The 13,989-nt window shown below is 35.1% G+C and overlaps 1 protein-coding gene across 6 annotated transcripts in view; it reads left to right on the forward strand.

Annotated features, from left to right (window-relative positions):
- The window catches only part of LOC149784409 (uncharacterized), a 176,243-nt gene that overhangs the window by 153,373 nt on the left and 8,881 nt on the right, over nt 1-13,989 (forward strand). For all 6 annotated transcript variants that reach the window (XM_089932458.1, XM_089932459.1, XM_089932460.1 and 3 more), the window contains one exon: nt 3,605-3,622. In XM_089932458.1, the coding sequence (XP_089788584.1) occupies nt 3,605-3,622 (18 nt within the window). The remainder of the gene's footprint in view (nt 1-3,604; nt 3,623-13,989) is intronic.

Below are 13,989 nucleotides of genomic sequence, written 5' to 3' on the forward strand. Positions count from 1 at the left end.
TATGATAGAGTTTCACATTTATGTTTTCAAATGCACTTGAAGTACCAAGAACACATCTCCATTCCGCTTTAAAAAAAAAAAATTAAGTTGGACAAATTACAAAGAAATGGAGTTCGCAACATGGTAATAGATTTTTGGTTCTCTTGCCTAAACCTCAAAATCATCTTCCGGCTAAATATTACGGTCCTTGTGGTGTTGAATGGAAAGAGACAAACATTATATCATCAAAACACCTGAAGTTAAAACAAAAACAACATTACCAAGAAAATACGTTAAATGAGCATGTTGATATAAATCATTGAATCAATTACCTCTCCAACTCAGTGAAGCGTCCGCCTCGGATTCGAAGCCCGGCCGAGTCATTCCAAAGATTTATATAAATTGTACTAACAGCTGCCTCTCTTGGCGCTCAATGCTCAGAGGTTAACTTTAGGACAGGTCAAACTGGTGTTAGGATAATGTGACTGGGTGGGACATCATACTACATGTACCCCATTGCTAGACATCACCATAATCTGCCACACTGCAGACATCATAGAGATATGATTGAAAATGTGTAAAGCTAAGCTTAAAATCCAAATCACACACACCTACATAGTGAAGACCGAACGATGGCCACAACATTTGACTCCAGCTACTTTTTGTAATTGATTCTCAAAATTCAGAAACAATGTATAATCTGAAAACAAGAATTTTACATATTCAACCACAAGAAAGGAAGAAAATAAGACATCTAAGATTGGAATCCGAGAACATGATTCCACATGTCCCAACACGAACAAACGAAGTCTGTCATGGCTTTAAAATTATAGATTCTACACCTGAGAAATGGCATCCATGCAAAATCAATCCTCTCAAATAGGAATGTTTGAAGAAAGAAATATATTTTTTGCTGGAAAATGATTTTATAAAGCATATTCACTTAAATGGAATAAAAAATTTTACTGCCGAAATTTAGTAGAAATAGTAGTTATTTCCGCCTTTGCACCAGCTATAGAAAAGTGAACAGTTGCACCAAAACAGATTAATTTATAATGCCAAGGATTGACGGATGCATTAACGAAATAGCAAATGCAAATTATATCACCACTTTTTGGTCTTTTGAGAGTATATATTGTAACTCCAAATGGAGTCAATAAACAGTAATGCCGTTTGGTATGAAACCTTCTCCTAAAACGTTGAAAGAACATGACTAAATCTGGTCTAAAAAATTGTGACGAATACATCGATTTCGCCATTATCCACAAAAATACCGGGAAAGATCACATCGAAACCATTAAAAAATTCTTTCTTCGAATAAGACATACAAATTTACTATTTGATAAGATAAACTCCATGCTTAAGATGGAACTAGTTGTTAAGTACATTGAATTTGAATTTTCTGTACCATTATGTCATGTTTATTATTATTCTCTTTGATCAGAAATTGAGTTTAGGGCCTAGCTGAAATAATTTTATGTTATAAACACTATATTACATAGCTAATACGTATCTTTGGTTTTAGATTATATATTAAGATTATTATTTATTTTTTAACTCGGTAATAGACATTAGTTTTTAGTAAGAAATTCCTGATGTTGTTATCAGCATAGATTTCTTTTAAAATGAATTTATTTCTCATCTTGGTTTACAGAATGTTACATAGGGTTTCATATAAGTGACACGTAGACAAAATTACTCAATCCAACTTCAACACCATTCGTTTGAAAAGTCAGTTTTAGTTATGTGACATTTAATAATGGAGAAGGTTTATTCATTTATTCATTGCAATACCAAAGTGATCAGGATCAATATTTGGGAAATATTGTGCAAGTTAGGTTTTGAAATTCTCACATTTTATTCTATAAAAAAATAGAATATTTATTGAATTTTGCAACACTTTGGCGTTTTTGTGTGCTATTGTCTGCTACTTAGTTTAAGAATATATGTTCGTTACAAGGTTCTATCGGCCCCGAATTTCATTGTTTGCATTATACAGTATGTTATTTCTCTAGACGATTAAACAAACACCAGATAAATTGTTACACAATCGAGAAGCGAACGTTTGTTTTTAACATTGACCTTGCAGCACTTTGAAGTTTATAGTAGTTATTCTCTTGATCCCATTGTTGTATTCACTTATCACAAAGCCCTTGCTGTCATTAACAAATTGAAAAACACAACATAAGAGATTCTTATTTTGGGATTTGATGCAATTCAAATAAAATATTGAAAGCAGGCAAATAATAGGAAATGTAATCTAATTGCATATGCACTTTAGTTTGCGTAAAAGTATATGTGTGTGTATGTGTGTCTTTATTTGTGTGTATGTGTGTGTGTGTGTGTGTAAAACGATAGCTTTATCTTATAAATATATATTATACTTTATGAGGTAAGTTGATGTGTATGTTTGATTTGGTTTGTTTGTTTGCTTTTCTCCATGATTGTATGTTACATATATCTATATTGTGTAATTGGCCTTTGTCATTTATTTCAGTTAATGGTCTTTTACAAACTACATATTACATAGCTAATAATGATGCTTTGAGACCATATAATAAAATCATTATTACAGGAGGTAAACAAGTACACGTATATCTGAGTCTCGGACAGTTGTTTTTCATTTCTAAAGCTGAACGTTTGACCATCGTCCCGACCCTCCTAGTTTAGGCCTCATTTTTGCATAAGTGGAAGTAAACAGGATTGATCTTTTTTTAAACCTCTGTAATTTATTTCAGTTTACATTTGCGAAGATTTACTTACATTATTCACTGGAATTAGAAAGCGTTCATTAATGTCTGTTGGACTAAATCACTATTTTGGGATTATTGTGACCTCATTCAAGTACATTTTGGATTACTGCATTATGATGCATCTATACTGTTGGCACATTAACACAGTTGTGACTACTTGCATATAAGCGCTTTCAAAAATTAAATTCAGCCTTAACATCACTTAAATCTATTTCTGAATAATCTATAGTTTTTAACTCGGATAAAACGTTTCGGAATATTAGGGATTTAATCCACATTGCAGTTAAAGAAATAGCACTTTGTGTTCGAGGGAAATAAGTGTTGTTAACTTTTGCAAGACTGGTTGGTTCTCGCACTTTTTTACTATTTTGTTGAAAAGCATATAACCTTAATGAACATGACAACCTTAAATATATAACCTTATAAAAAAAACATGATGACCTGTCTCTGTAAGTGCTGAGTTACTTACTTTGTGTTTCATGAAAATTTCTGCCGTAGTTCGGAAAGTTAAAACAAACAAGTCACTCAGAAACAGATCAAGGTAGTTTGCTTCTTTTTGCGATGTAAAACGGTTATTTAAAACAATTGTTTCTTATCTGAAATTGCTTTAGCTACAGCTGATATTGTCATATAGTACAGCTATTGACATTTACTGTGCAACACAAATTATACTTTTAATGACCTCGATGTCTGAGATGAAGGTCATAAAAAGGAATATTCCCAATACTGATGGATCATGTTTTCCTTGGTATAGATTCAAATTTAGAAACATATGTTTCGAATAAGTGTTGGTGTTTATACTTGTATAGCCTATTCATCCATGGTACATGGATAATGAATAGTAATTGAGTTACTGTTTTATTTTCTTTCAGGCAAAATTGGAAGAAAAGGTAAGTGATATATATGTCAACTCTAATTCAAGAGTTTTTAGACATTCTTTCCTTTTTAACGAGGATTTATACATTTTTGCGAACTTTAAATTTTTGCGGTATATTAATGCATTTATTGTCGTTGTTTTTGAAAATAAAGACTCGAATAAGACTCGAGCGCTTACTTTTTGCATCTTTTGTTACCTCACTTAAAAACCATTTGACTCTGTGCCTGGCATTTATTGTCAGTCGGTCAACATTTGGTACTACAACACTGTACTCCCTGTTGTATTATATCTCTGACTGACATTGCAATATTTGTTAGTATCTTCGATATATCAAAGATATACGTATCGTAAATATGTGATCTTACATCTGTTTCACACATACTGAAACATATTTCTGATCGTATTCTAGTCAAACTTAAACTTTGGGCTTAAACAAAAATGTTTTTGGAATATGTCTATAAATGGCGTAAAGGAAACTTACTTCTCGTTTTTTGGAACTTGTTATCAAGCTGAAAGTCATAGTTCTGAACATGATTCCTTATATCATTTGGCATTCTTTAAATGATAAATTATGTCTACATATACTTTTGCATCTTTCCGGCGGAAGGCGTTACCACTCTATAAATCATATTTTTGTCAGCTGTTTAGTTAATTTTGTAAAGGAACTTAAATTGTCAAAATCTATGAATACTATTTATTCATGCTGGTGAATTGATCTGGTAAATCATTTGCTTAACCCATCAAAACCTTTTTGACAATGGGTTTCCATGTATTTCCTAACTCAGACAATAGGTCTCTATCATGAAATGAAGCATAAAAGCATTGGAGATACAATGAGTTCCTCATTTCACGCAATTAGGCCAACCGAATTTAAAAATACGATTTAGGATAAGTAACAATTTCATAAAATATTTTGTACTTACACAGTACACTACTGATATTGAACTGAATCAGTTATTGCTTATAGCAGATAGGAAATGACAAAATATAAATATATTGTTTTGGCGAAGAACACTTATGGTTGATGCTAGTATAAACAATTTGAAATGCTGTAATTAAGATGCACAATTTTATTATTCTAATAATATATTTTTACATGCAACGCATATTCCTGTTTTCGAATATTAACTTTACCCCAAAAGTAAATATTTGCAGCTTATATGTTGAGTGATATGATTTTTAAAAAAAAAAAACTATTTCATCTTCTATTTTGTCTGAAACAATTCCAAATGTTAAGTACCAAAGCAAATGAGAGTCATTCCCGCAGAACAAAAACACAACCTGAAGAGTATTACTTTTCCATTCATAACTATGCGACTCTGTAGGAAACAAGTATACATATTGTCGTGAAAATAAACTTTTAATGATTTAGAGGACTTCAGTTATCAAGAAGAGACTATGCGTATCAACTAATACTTTTCTATAGATATAACTTTTTTCGGAGCAAGGTCCTGGATGTATTTAAATGCATATTATTAATTAAACAAACAAATTTCAAACATTAAAGACTAAACATCTTACCAAAATAATAACTGCTTTATAAAGCGTTGAATTTGGAAACCAATCAGCTGCTTTGGAAATTCAGGCAATAGCATCCAGCCAAACAAACAAGCACATATAATACCTCATTTTAGTACATAAATAACAGGCTAACAACTTACTGACGTTAACAAAGTTTGACCATTTTAAACAATTTAGTCAGGACTTCATATACTGACTCTATTTTGAATATCAGCTTTAAAAACTGCATGAATGGTAAAACAATTATCCCTACTCTATTTTTAGAAGCATCTTGATCATCACTATACATTCCCATTCTGTCTCTGTATTTCTTCCAAATCTAGTTCGGAACTATTGGCTGGAAATTCAGGAAATTTGTGTTTATATTATTAATTATATAATGCTAGCACAATGTGTGTGTGTGGGTGTATATAGCTTACAAGAAGATAAATAAAATAGTGTTACAATTTAGATCTAGGGATATTTTGAAATATCTAAATTATCAATGTCTGTAAGTTTACGGTAAGCTTTGGCAATTTAAAGTATATTCGTTATAAAAGATACACAAAATTAAAATCACATTACCAGCCAAATCTAGGGCACCTTAAATCACGCCATTTAACAATTGCATACATTTAAATAATACCTTTTCACAGATCTACATTGGATACAACGTTATTGTTGTTCTTAGACACGTGATATAATTATTTAACTCATTTAATATGAAAGCAGCTATGCAATAATATAGAGTCCAGCCATTTGTAAATGTAGATGGTATACATGTGTGCTTGTACAGATGACTCTGCTACAAATAAAAAGCAAAGGAATTTTGCGGAATCAAAGTAGTTTTCAATATTTTTATTAACAGATTGATACCTATGAAAGTAATATATAAATAATTAGCATTACAGGCAAGATAATGAAATCCAATATGCATTTGTGATCTGGCAATAATTATTAAAGCATGTAGCAGATTGTGAATTGTCCTTTGTAGATCTTTTAATATTTACAAGCTCCATATGCAACTGTTTCGAAATTTATACTGGTACAAAACTAAACTTGCTCATGAATCGAAGTTTAGAAGATTAAGCTCATTCTTCGGCACAACACGCTCAACCCCACCCCCTTTTCTTTCATACACCTCAATTTCAAAGCCTGATCATACACAAATATATGTAATTTGAGACGGTAGTAGTATTGGATTAACCTGATCTGTTGCAGTAAATTTCATTTCTGTCGTTGTGAAAACTATTTGACTCTATGTGAAAAAAATAGGAATGAAAAAATAAGAAAATTATTTTGCCAGTAAGTCTATATTTCACACGTAAGGATATAATAAAACAGTTAACAGCAATTATACAAAACGAATTGTTAATATTAAAGATGTGTAAATGGCCAGTGGTTATCTAATATCACCTGTAAACAATTTATCAGCATAAACCGCTTACCAAATAGTTTAATCATGTTTTAAAGAAATATAGTGACAACTATTCGCAGTTTCTTTACTATGACAATCACATACATTAACTCTATTTAGATCGATACAGAATGCACAGAAAGAATGGTGATCTGAATAATACACTAACAGACTGTAAACAAAACATTAATGCGATACTTAATACTGTCACTTATCAGTATATGTAGGTAATGTTGATAATAAGTGGCAGGTAAACGCTCTAAAATGTTGATCGACAATAAAACATAATAATATCATTTATATATTTTCATAGCGATATGTCATTCTTCTTTCTGAATATACATAGGATATGGCTAGCATACACATATTGAGAGCGATGTAAACATTATCATCGAGGAAAGAAATCAGCACCTTTGTATATCAATATATATACTAGTAATAATTTCTTTTTTTTAAATCTAGAGAACCTTTATCATTATATATTTATTGGCTACAATTTTCAAACAAAAAGTTACGCAAGTTCTATGATTATTCAGTAGATGGCCTGAAAGATAAATAATTTAAAGAAAAAGATTCAGTTTGTTAGTATGAAGAATAAGGAAATACCAAAACCATTTTTAGAAAATTTAGCTTAAACGTTGACCAGTTGTTGCTGCACAAATTCGGCTATATCCGTCAAGGCCAGCTTGATTCGCTGCTCTTGTGCGTTCTGTGGAACACAATGAAGTCACTAATCTGATAAAAGTTGCGTAGTGTCACAAGGTAAAGGCAACAATAGTCATGTTTAAGTTCACTTGAAAACTTATTTAATTGTATAATTGAATACGTCCAGTTTAATAATACCGACCATTTAACGAAACCTGGTGGGATGTTTGTCTCTAAAATAAATTATTATGTAGCAGAACATTTTAGAAACGTTTATTGGCCTGTAAATGAAGTACAGCTATAAAAAAAGATGTGATGCAAGCACATCAGTAGAAGGTCAAAATATAAATCGAATTGTACATTTAACATTTACATAGTTTTGACATTCCTTCGAGAACATCTCATTTCGCTTGGCCAACAATAGCAGTTATCATTAAATGATTGTAACTTGCTTTTGCGAAATCGGTCTAATCACACTTTCAATTCTGCTCTGCGACATCACATCATTTTCTTGCTGGTAATCACCATCTAAAATGTTTATGTTCTAATCAATTTGAATCAAACACTAATTTTATTAGCATAAATGTTTATTCAGTCTATCAAATCGAATTGATGTACTCATATGAGTAAATGTCCTTTTTCTGCAATTCAAATTTCATTCCGCTAAAATGTTTCATTATCTCCATCGACAACTACTTTAGAGACCGGACAATGAATTCAAAAATCTAAACAACTTTTAACTGTTATTTCTTCGCCATCCCTAATGAGTCTCTCAACTGTGTAAGAAACCTTGTTTAATACATGATATGTTCACTGTTATTCGTTTCCTTCTTGTATGTATCATGTTATAAATGTCTTCATGAGCAGACGACTGTCATATGCAGAGAGGTAAAAATGAATAATGGGGGATATCTTGACTATCTGAAAATCTGTTTGCAATTTATATGCCCTTGACCTTTGTACTTGCCTTCTTTGTGGTTATGTTTCCTAACTTTCTATTTAAAATTGGTTAATCGCAAATATTTCGATAGCGTTAACTCGTCTCACACTAGGTTTTCTGTCGTATACAGCAGGTTTTACAATATATGAATGCAATCAATATGACATTGAATTATTCGTCTGTACAATTTGTGAACTAAATTGAGGTACGAACCAAACTCATTTAACTGTTTTCGTCTTCCATAATGCAGCTGATTGTTGTGTATAATTATTACATTTATGCAAAACCTGAGTATACGTTACATATTACAATACACAACATACGACACTTCAATTGAGGTTGGTTACTTAAATATATTACAAATCTTTCTCTCTAAAACATTATATCTATCCAGTTGTAAACAATGTAGCACTGTCTTTTGTGAAATGATAACTGTTACCAAGTTCAGGTAATAGCCCTAAAAACGATTCTTTTTTGTCTATACTATCTCAAATTTTGTGAAAACACCTGTATGGGTTAATCATATATTTGAAGTTATTAAGGTCATTGTGCTCCCTGGAATGGAATCGATCCATTTTGTCGATAGCATTCTTTTCTGGGCTGATGAATTTGACTTGGATATTTCTGCACATTTACACACCAATCCGGTGGCCTAGTTGCTAGAGTGTCACCCTTGGATGTGGGATGTCGCTAGGTTGAACCCCAGCCGAGTCATACCAAAGATTTACAAGAATTTTACTAACAGCTGCCTCGCTAGGCGCTCAGCAGTACGAGGTCAGTGTTAGGACTGGTCGGCCTGGTGTCATGATAATGTGACTGGGTGAGACATCATGATACATATCTGCGGCATGATGCCCCAGTGCTAGGCATCTCTATCAACTGTCACACAGCAAACTTCGTAGCGATATGACTGAAAAATGGTTAAATTTAAGTTTAAATAAATCTACAACACACTACACATTTGCAGAGTTATCAAATGCTCCTCCTGAAATGCTGGGTTGTATAGTCGCAATTTTAAATGTACCGTATATTTATATGGAAATCTGTGGGAACGATGAATGTATCCATAAAGTCTGTATTTTGATGATTTTTATGAGTTTGAACTGGGGGATTTAAATTTTACTCTGGATTGTAAAATAAACAAATGTCAATGACATTTATCTATGTATCATTCATTCCTCCAAACCACCCATTTTGTACCTTTACTTATTTCCTACCCAAAGTAAGCAGAATATTCAAACAAATATTCATTGATATCATCCATGTTACCTTATGTTCATTGGTCTGCGGTAATATTTTATGTATTCGTCGTAATCTACCACTTGTTAAGTCTATCTGCACTTAAAGAGTTCAAAGTTGTCGAACTTTCGGAGGATATTTTGATTGAAATACGGTCTAATAACATTGAACACTCATATCGAGGACCTGATCAAATCGATTCAGGAAGAAATCTCCTATACCTGTAAATGACATGATCCTGTTTGATGACTTCACTAAAGAACACTGTGCTACCGTGTAGATCTGATTACGAACTCCTTCGATGACTATGGATACCATATTGATCAAAAGATTATAGAAACAAGCCGTGGTATCACGATTGAAATTATGATTGGCGACAAGAGTTCCAGAGTTATCCTCGAACAAAAGCACGATAGATTTCAGAGACTTGGAGACCTGGCTCATCTTTGACGTCTTTGATACTATCAACTTATTTAATTTACTCACAGTTAAGAGTGATCACACTGATCATAGAGATGGTTGTAGGGTGAATATCTTTAGAACCACACATATTGGAAGACATACCTCTGGAGGATATAGTCATTATCCTGCAGATCAGACAAAATCTGATAGATATCGATATGAGATATATGGACTCCATGAAAAAAATAGACCTCTTTTTCTCATCGGAGAGTGTTCCCGATGTTCCTGTTTCTGAATTATATGTAGAGGCATTAAGAAGATTATGTTTCAATTTGCCATCAAACTATATCAAACACGGACACCTGAAGGAGGAGAAATCATATATTTCAGTGACATCGGTACACGATAGTAGGTGGGTCTTCTCAATAAACGTTTTATGGGATCCTATCTGTCAGATCAGGCTATCATCGACGTTGGTAGATATTATTTCAGGCTCGATAAAAAAATGACCTGTATTTCATGTAACAAAAACTATATTCAGCTCATCCGCGATGGATCATTCATAAAAGGTACCTTTCAAGAATATGTGAAACTGTCTGAAGATTTTTATCGACCAGTCATTAGTCGAGTACATGATTGGTCCGATATTCTAGACAATATAAAAGTTAATGCCATGGGGACTATGACTGTTGGTAAGTAGGTCGTCTTCCAGTTGTTAAGGTATATTAGCATGGAAATCAGGGAGTTACATATCTTAGAAATGTTTCTGATGAACTGACCAACAGGGAGCTGGCGGACATGGATAAGGAAGCAGTGCGGAGCAGCACATCACGAAAAAGTATGGTAAGATTGAGAGACTGAAGCAGACATTACCAGGCAGAAAAACATCAGAGAGTGAGAAAGATAATATCAGGATAGAGATGAGGTAGCTTGAAAGAGTTACTGAGTGGCAGGAGGAGACCTGGATCAAGGAAGTAGCTATTCCATCAGTACTGGGGGAGAATGGCATTGCAAACCATTTTGTCAGGAGAGATGACTCTATCATGACCAGGATTAGAGCCATTATTCGGTCCAGAAGTACATGCATCACTGGGGTCATAGCTGCAGTAGATGTGTTATTTCCGCCGACGTCATAGGTGTTCTGTCTGCCACGATAGCTTCACTCAAATCGGCGGTGGTCACTCATCCTTCCTCAACTCCTTCGCCAGCCCCAGGTCTGGCTCCTTCACCATCTCCTTCCTTACCAAAAAGAATTCTTCAGTAGTTTAAGGAAATATTGACTAAGCTGAAATGCTGGTTGACCGGGATTGCTGGATATATAACCTCTGCTTTGCCCGGAGTTATAGGATCTATCCTCAGTACTTTACCTAAGGTGGCTGCAGTGGGTCTCATCGCAGGAAATCTCGAGACGGCTATAATTATGACTATAGTGACCGTAATTACTACATACTCCTCATGGTCAGCCTTTATAAGAGGAGGACGACAAGAAAAAGGAAACCATAGACAGGATGGAGATAAGTCCGATATATTTCTACTACTTATCACATAACTTGGACCTATCTCCACCACTCAATACCACGTGGGTTAAGCAGGCATCTCAGTGACATACTATCCCTAATGAAGATTCAGCAATCAAAGATTTCTTTTTCTTATACTGATACAGTTTCTCCTTGGATCAAGTCTGCCCAGACGATTTCTCTGTTCTCTCTGGGAGACAATTTTCTTCATCAGTGTGATTAGGCTCCATACCTCAGTGAGATAGAGAGAATGTCGAAACATCTGGAGATAATGAAGTCACAGGTAGACCCAGGACGAAGCAGCGAGTTGTCTGTCGTTGTCTCCTGGGCCCAGCACAGAGTTTTGCCTGATCCTAAATCTGCAATACCAGTGACGGTGCCTCAGGTTACTGTTCCAGCCGAAAAGACGCTTTTCTGCATACCCTCGATGACTCTGATAGTCAGGCATTATATTTTCCCGATGGTAGATCAGGGCCGCGTGCCGAACAGAGAAAAGTTTTCGTTGATCAGTTAATACAGTTATCAACGATTGATGTGTACTGTGAAGTGAATAAGTCTTACAAAACCACCATGCTGTATAGCTAGATAGAAAACTACAGACAGAAACGTGGGAAGCTACTCGTGGAGGGACTCTGTTGGTTTATCCGGAGATAACATTTACAATCCAGGAGGGATGACGTCTCATCAGAGGTTCATCGTGGCTAATCGTGTGGCCGAAGCTTGGCTGTTTCATAAGTCGATGGAACGAATGATGTCTTTCTCTCAGAATCAGGTCATCTTTGCTTTTTCTGCACCACGACAGCCTGTGGTATCGGTCTCTATGACCTAGTCAAAGGAACAAATAATATGACGAGATCTGCTCTCCGGTATCATGTCTTTTACACCGTGATCAGCATCCTCAACGAGATGAAATTGACTGCCGAATCCAACTGGAGTGAGTTTTTTTAACTCTTCTTATGACCCTGATGCATACTATCGCATCTGTAAGCAATCTGAATTAAATGATATCACTCTTGACTGGAGAATCAATCGTGGCTATAATTAAGTATACGAAGATGCGTCAAGGGTGCGTCATCGACTGGAATCCATGCAAGTCCAAGACTCCTTTTGGTTATCAAATCCCCATTCCTGGTAAAGGAGATTGCAGCACGCTGATAACAGACCATGGGTTTATCTATTGATTTTATCAAGAGGAAGACGACGACATGGCTGGATTCGTGTACTCCATCACACTTATGAGTTCAGGCATCACTTCCCGGTGAATTGTGGCAATGACTCAGAGTGTGTATTACTATGTGTATGCAATCACGACCTCTCAGGTCACACTGACCAAAGTCACTACTTCAAATACTAATCTCAGAACACAGTCCATGTTTGTCGAGATGTCTTTACAGCTAGTGTATAAGAAGCCAATTCACGTATTTTCCGAAACGTCCTAGGAGGAGTTTGTCAAGCTGGTCAGGCAGCTGGATCTCAAGCTGGATTTTAAGTTTAAGACAACTGACAACCTTCCCCAGATTCCCTCTCACACAGGAATCTCTTGCTAACCAGACGAGGATCATCATCACAGATCATCACAGATCATCTGAAACAGTGTGTCAGGCTCAGAATAGTGTGCACACCGGTAAAGAGACTTAATCGAAATCAGACAATCAGAGTGGGTAGATTAAGACAGCCATCATCATCATGGGGGCGATAGCAGCTATTATCACCATATCTTACTCCTGAATTAAACCCGGTAAGATCATAATACATACACAATGTTCAACCTGATCTTTACCGATGTGACCTCCTGGACTTCGATGAGAAAGTCCAGTGCTAATCGTGATCAAAAGTATGTGCTAACGATTCTGGACCTTTCTTACATCGTTCGATGGCATAATATTCCTGCAGGATCGACTCTGGATTATGCAATATGATTTAATATCATCAACTATCCGTTAGAGCCTGGCTACTAGGAGAAACTCACGGCCAAGATCGCTGGGTTCATGACTGGATTTATTTTTGCGTACCACGACTATAACAGGAAAATCAAAATGTATGGATCCCCACAGGATATACAGTACTGCCATGATTCATACCCATGATGCATGGATTTACCACAATAACTAGAGGCACGGTGTCTTCAGATACCACCTTAAATTATATCAACTGTCATTGCATACACGTCAAAGTAAATAGATCAATCCAGAGTTTAACCGAGTCAATGGAAATGCTGTGTGGGAGTCGTGGATGAGATGACAGAAGAATCTGGAGTTGATAATCAGACGTATCATCCCCGAATCAATAAAATAATCAATGATTTCACGATGATGCATGAACTGATATCACCGTTGATAAAACCAAGATCGTCTTTAAATTGCCCTAAAGAAGATAATTCTCAATATGTGGTAGTTGAGCCTTTGACGCCGATCCTTCGTCTGTGACGTAGTCGATGGAGATAGGTCCAAATGCTGTAACAACTAGGATAGATTTCTGACTCATCTCCACTTCATAAGTTATGTCTGGTGCAGTCTAAATAGCACAACATCGTCAATTGCTGAACAAGGATATGTTCACGAGACTGCGACGTTGTTTATATGAGGAGAAACGATGCAGGGAGATATCAGTATGGGATATCATAAATTCATTTCGCTAGCGTATCCCATGTTCTTCAGCGATCCATCCAACAAGAATTATGCGGAAAAGCTGACTAACCGCATTGTTTCTTGCTTACTGTA

The sequence above is a fragment of the Sinohyriopsis cumingii genome, chromosome 14 (genome assembly GCF_028554795.1).
Source record: "Sinohyriopsis cumingii isolate HCF-2022 chromosome 14, ASM2855479v2, whole genome shotgun sequence".
NCBI classification, from domain to species: Eukaryota; Metazoa; Mollusca; class Bivalvia; order Unionida; family Unionidae; genus Sinohyriopsis; species Sinohyriopsis cumingii.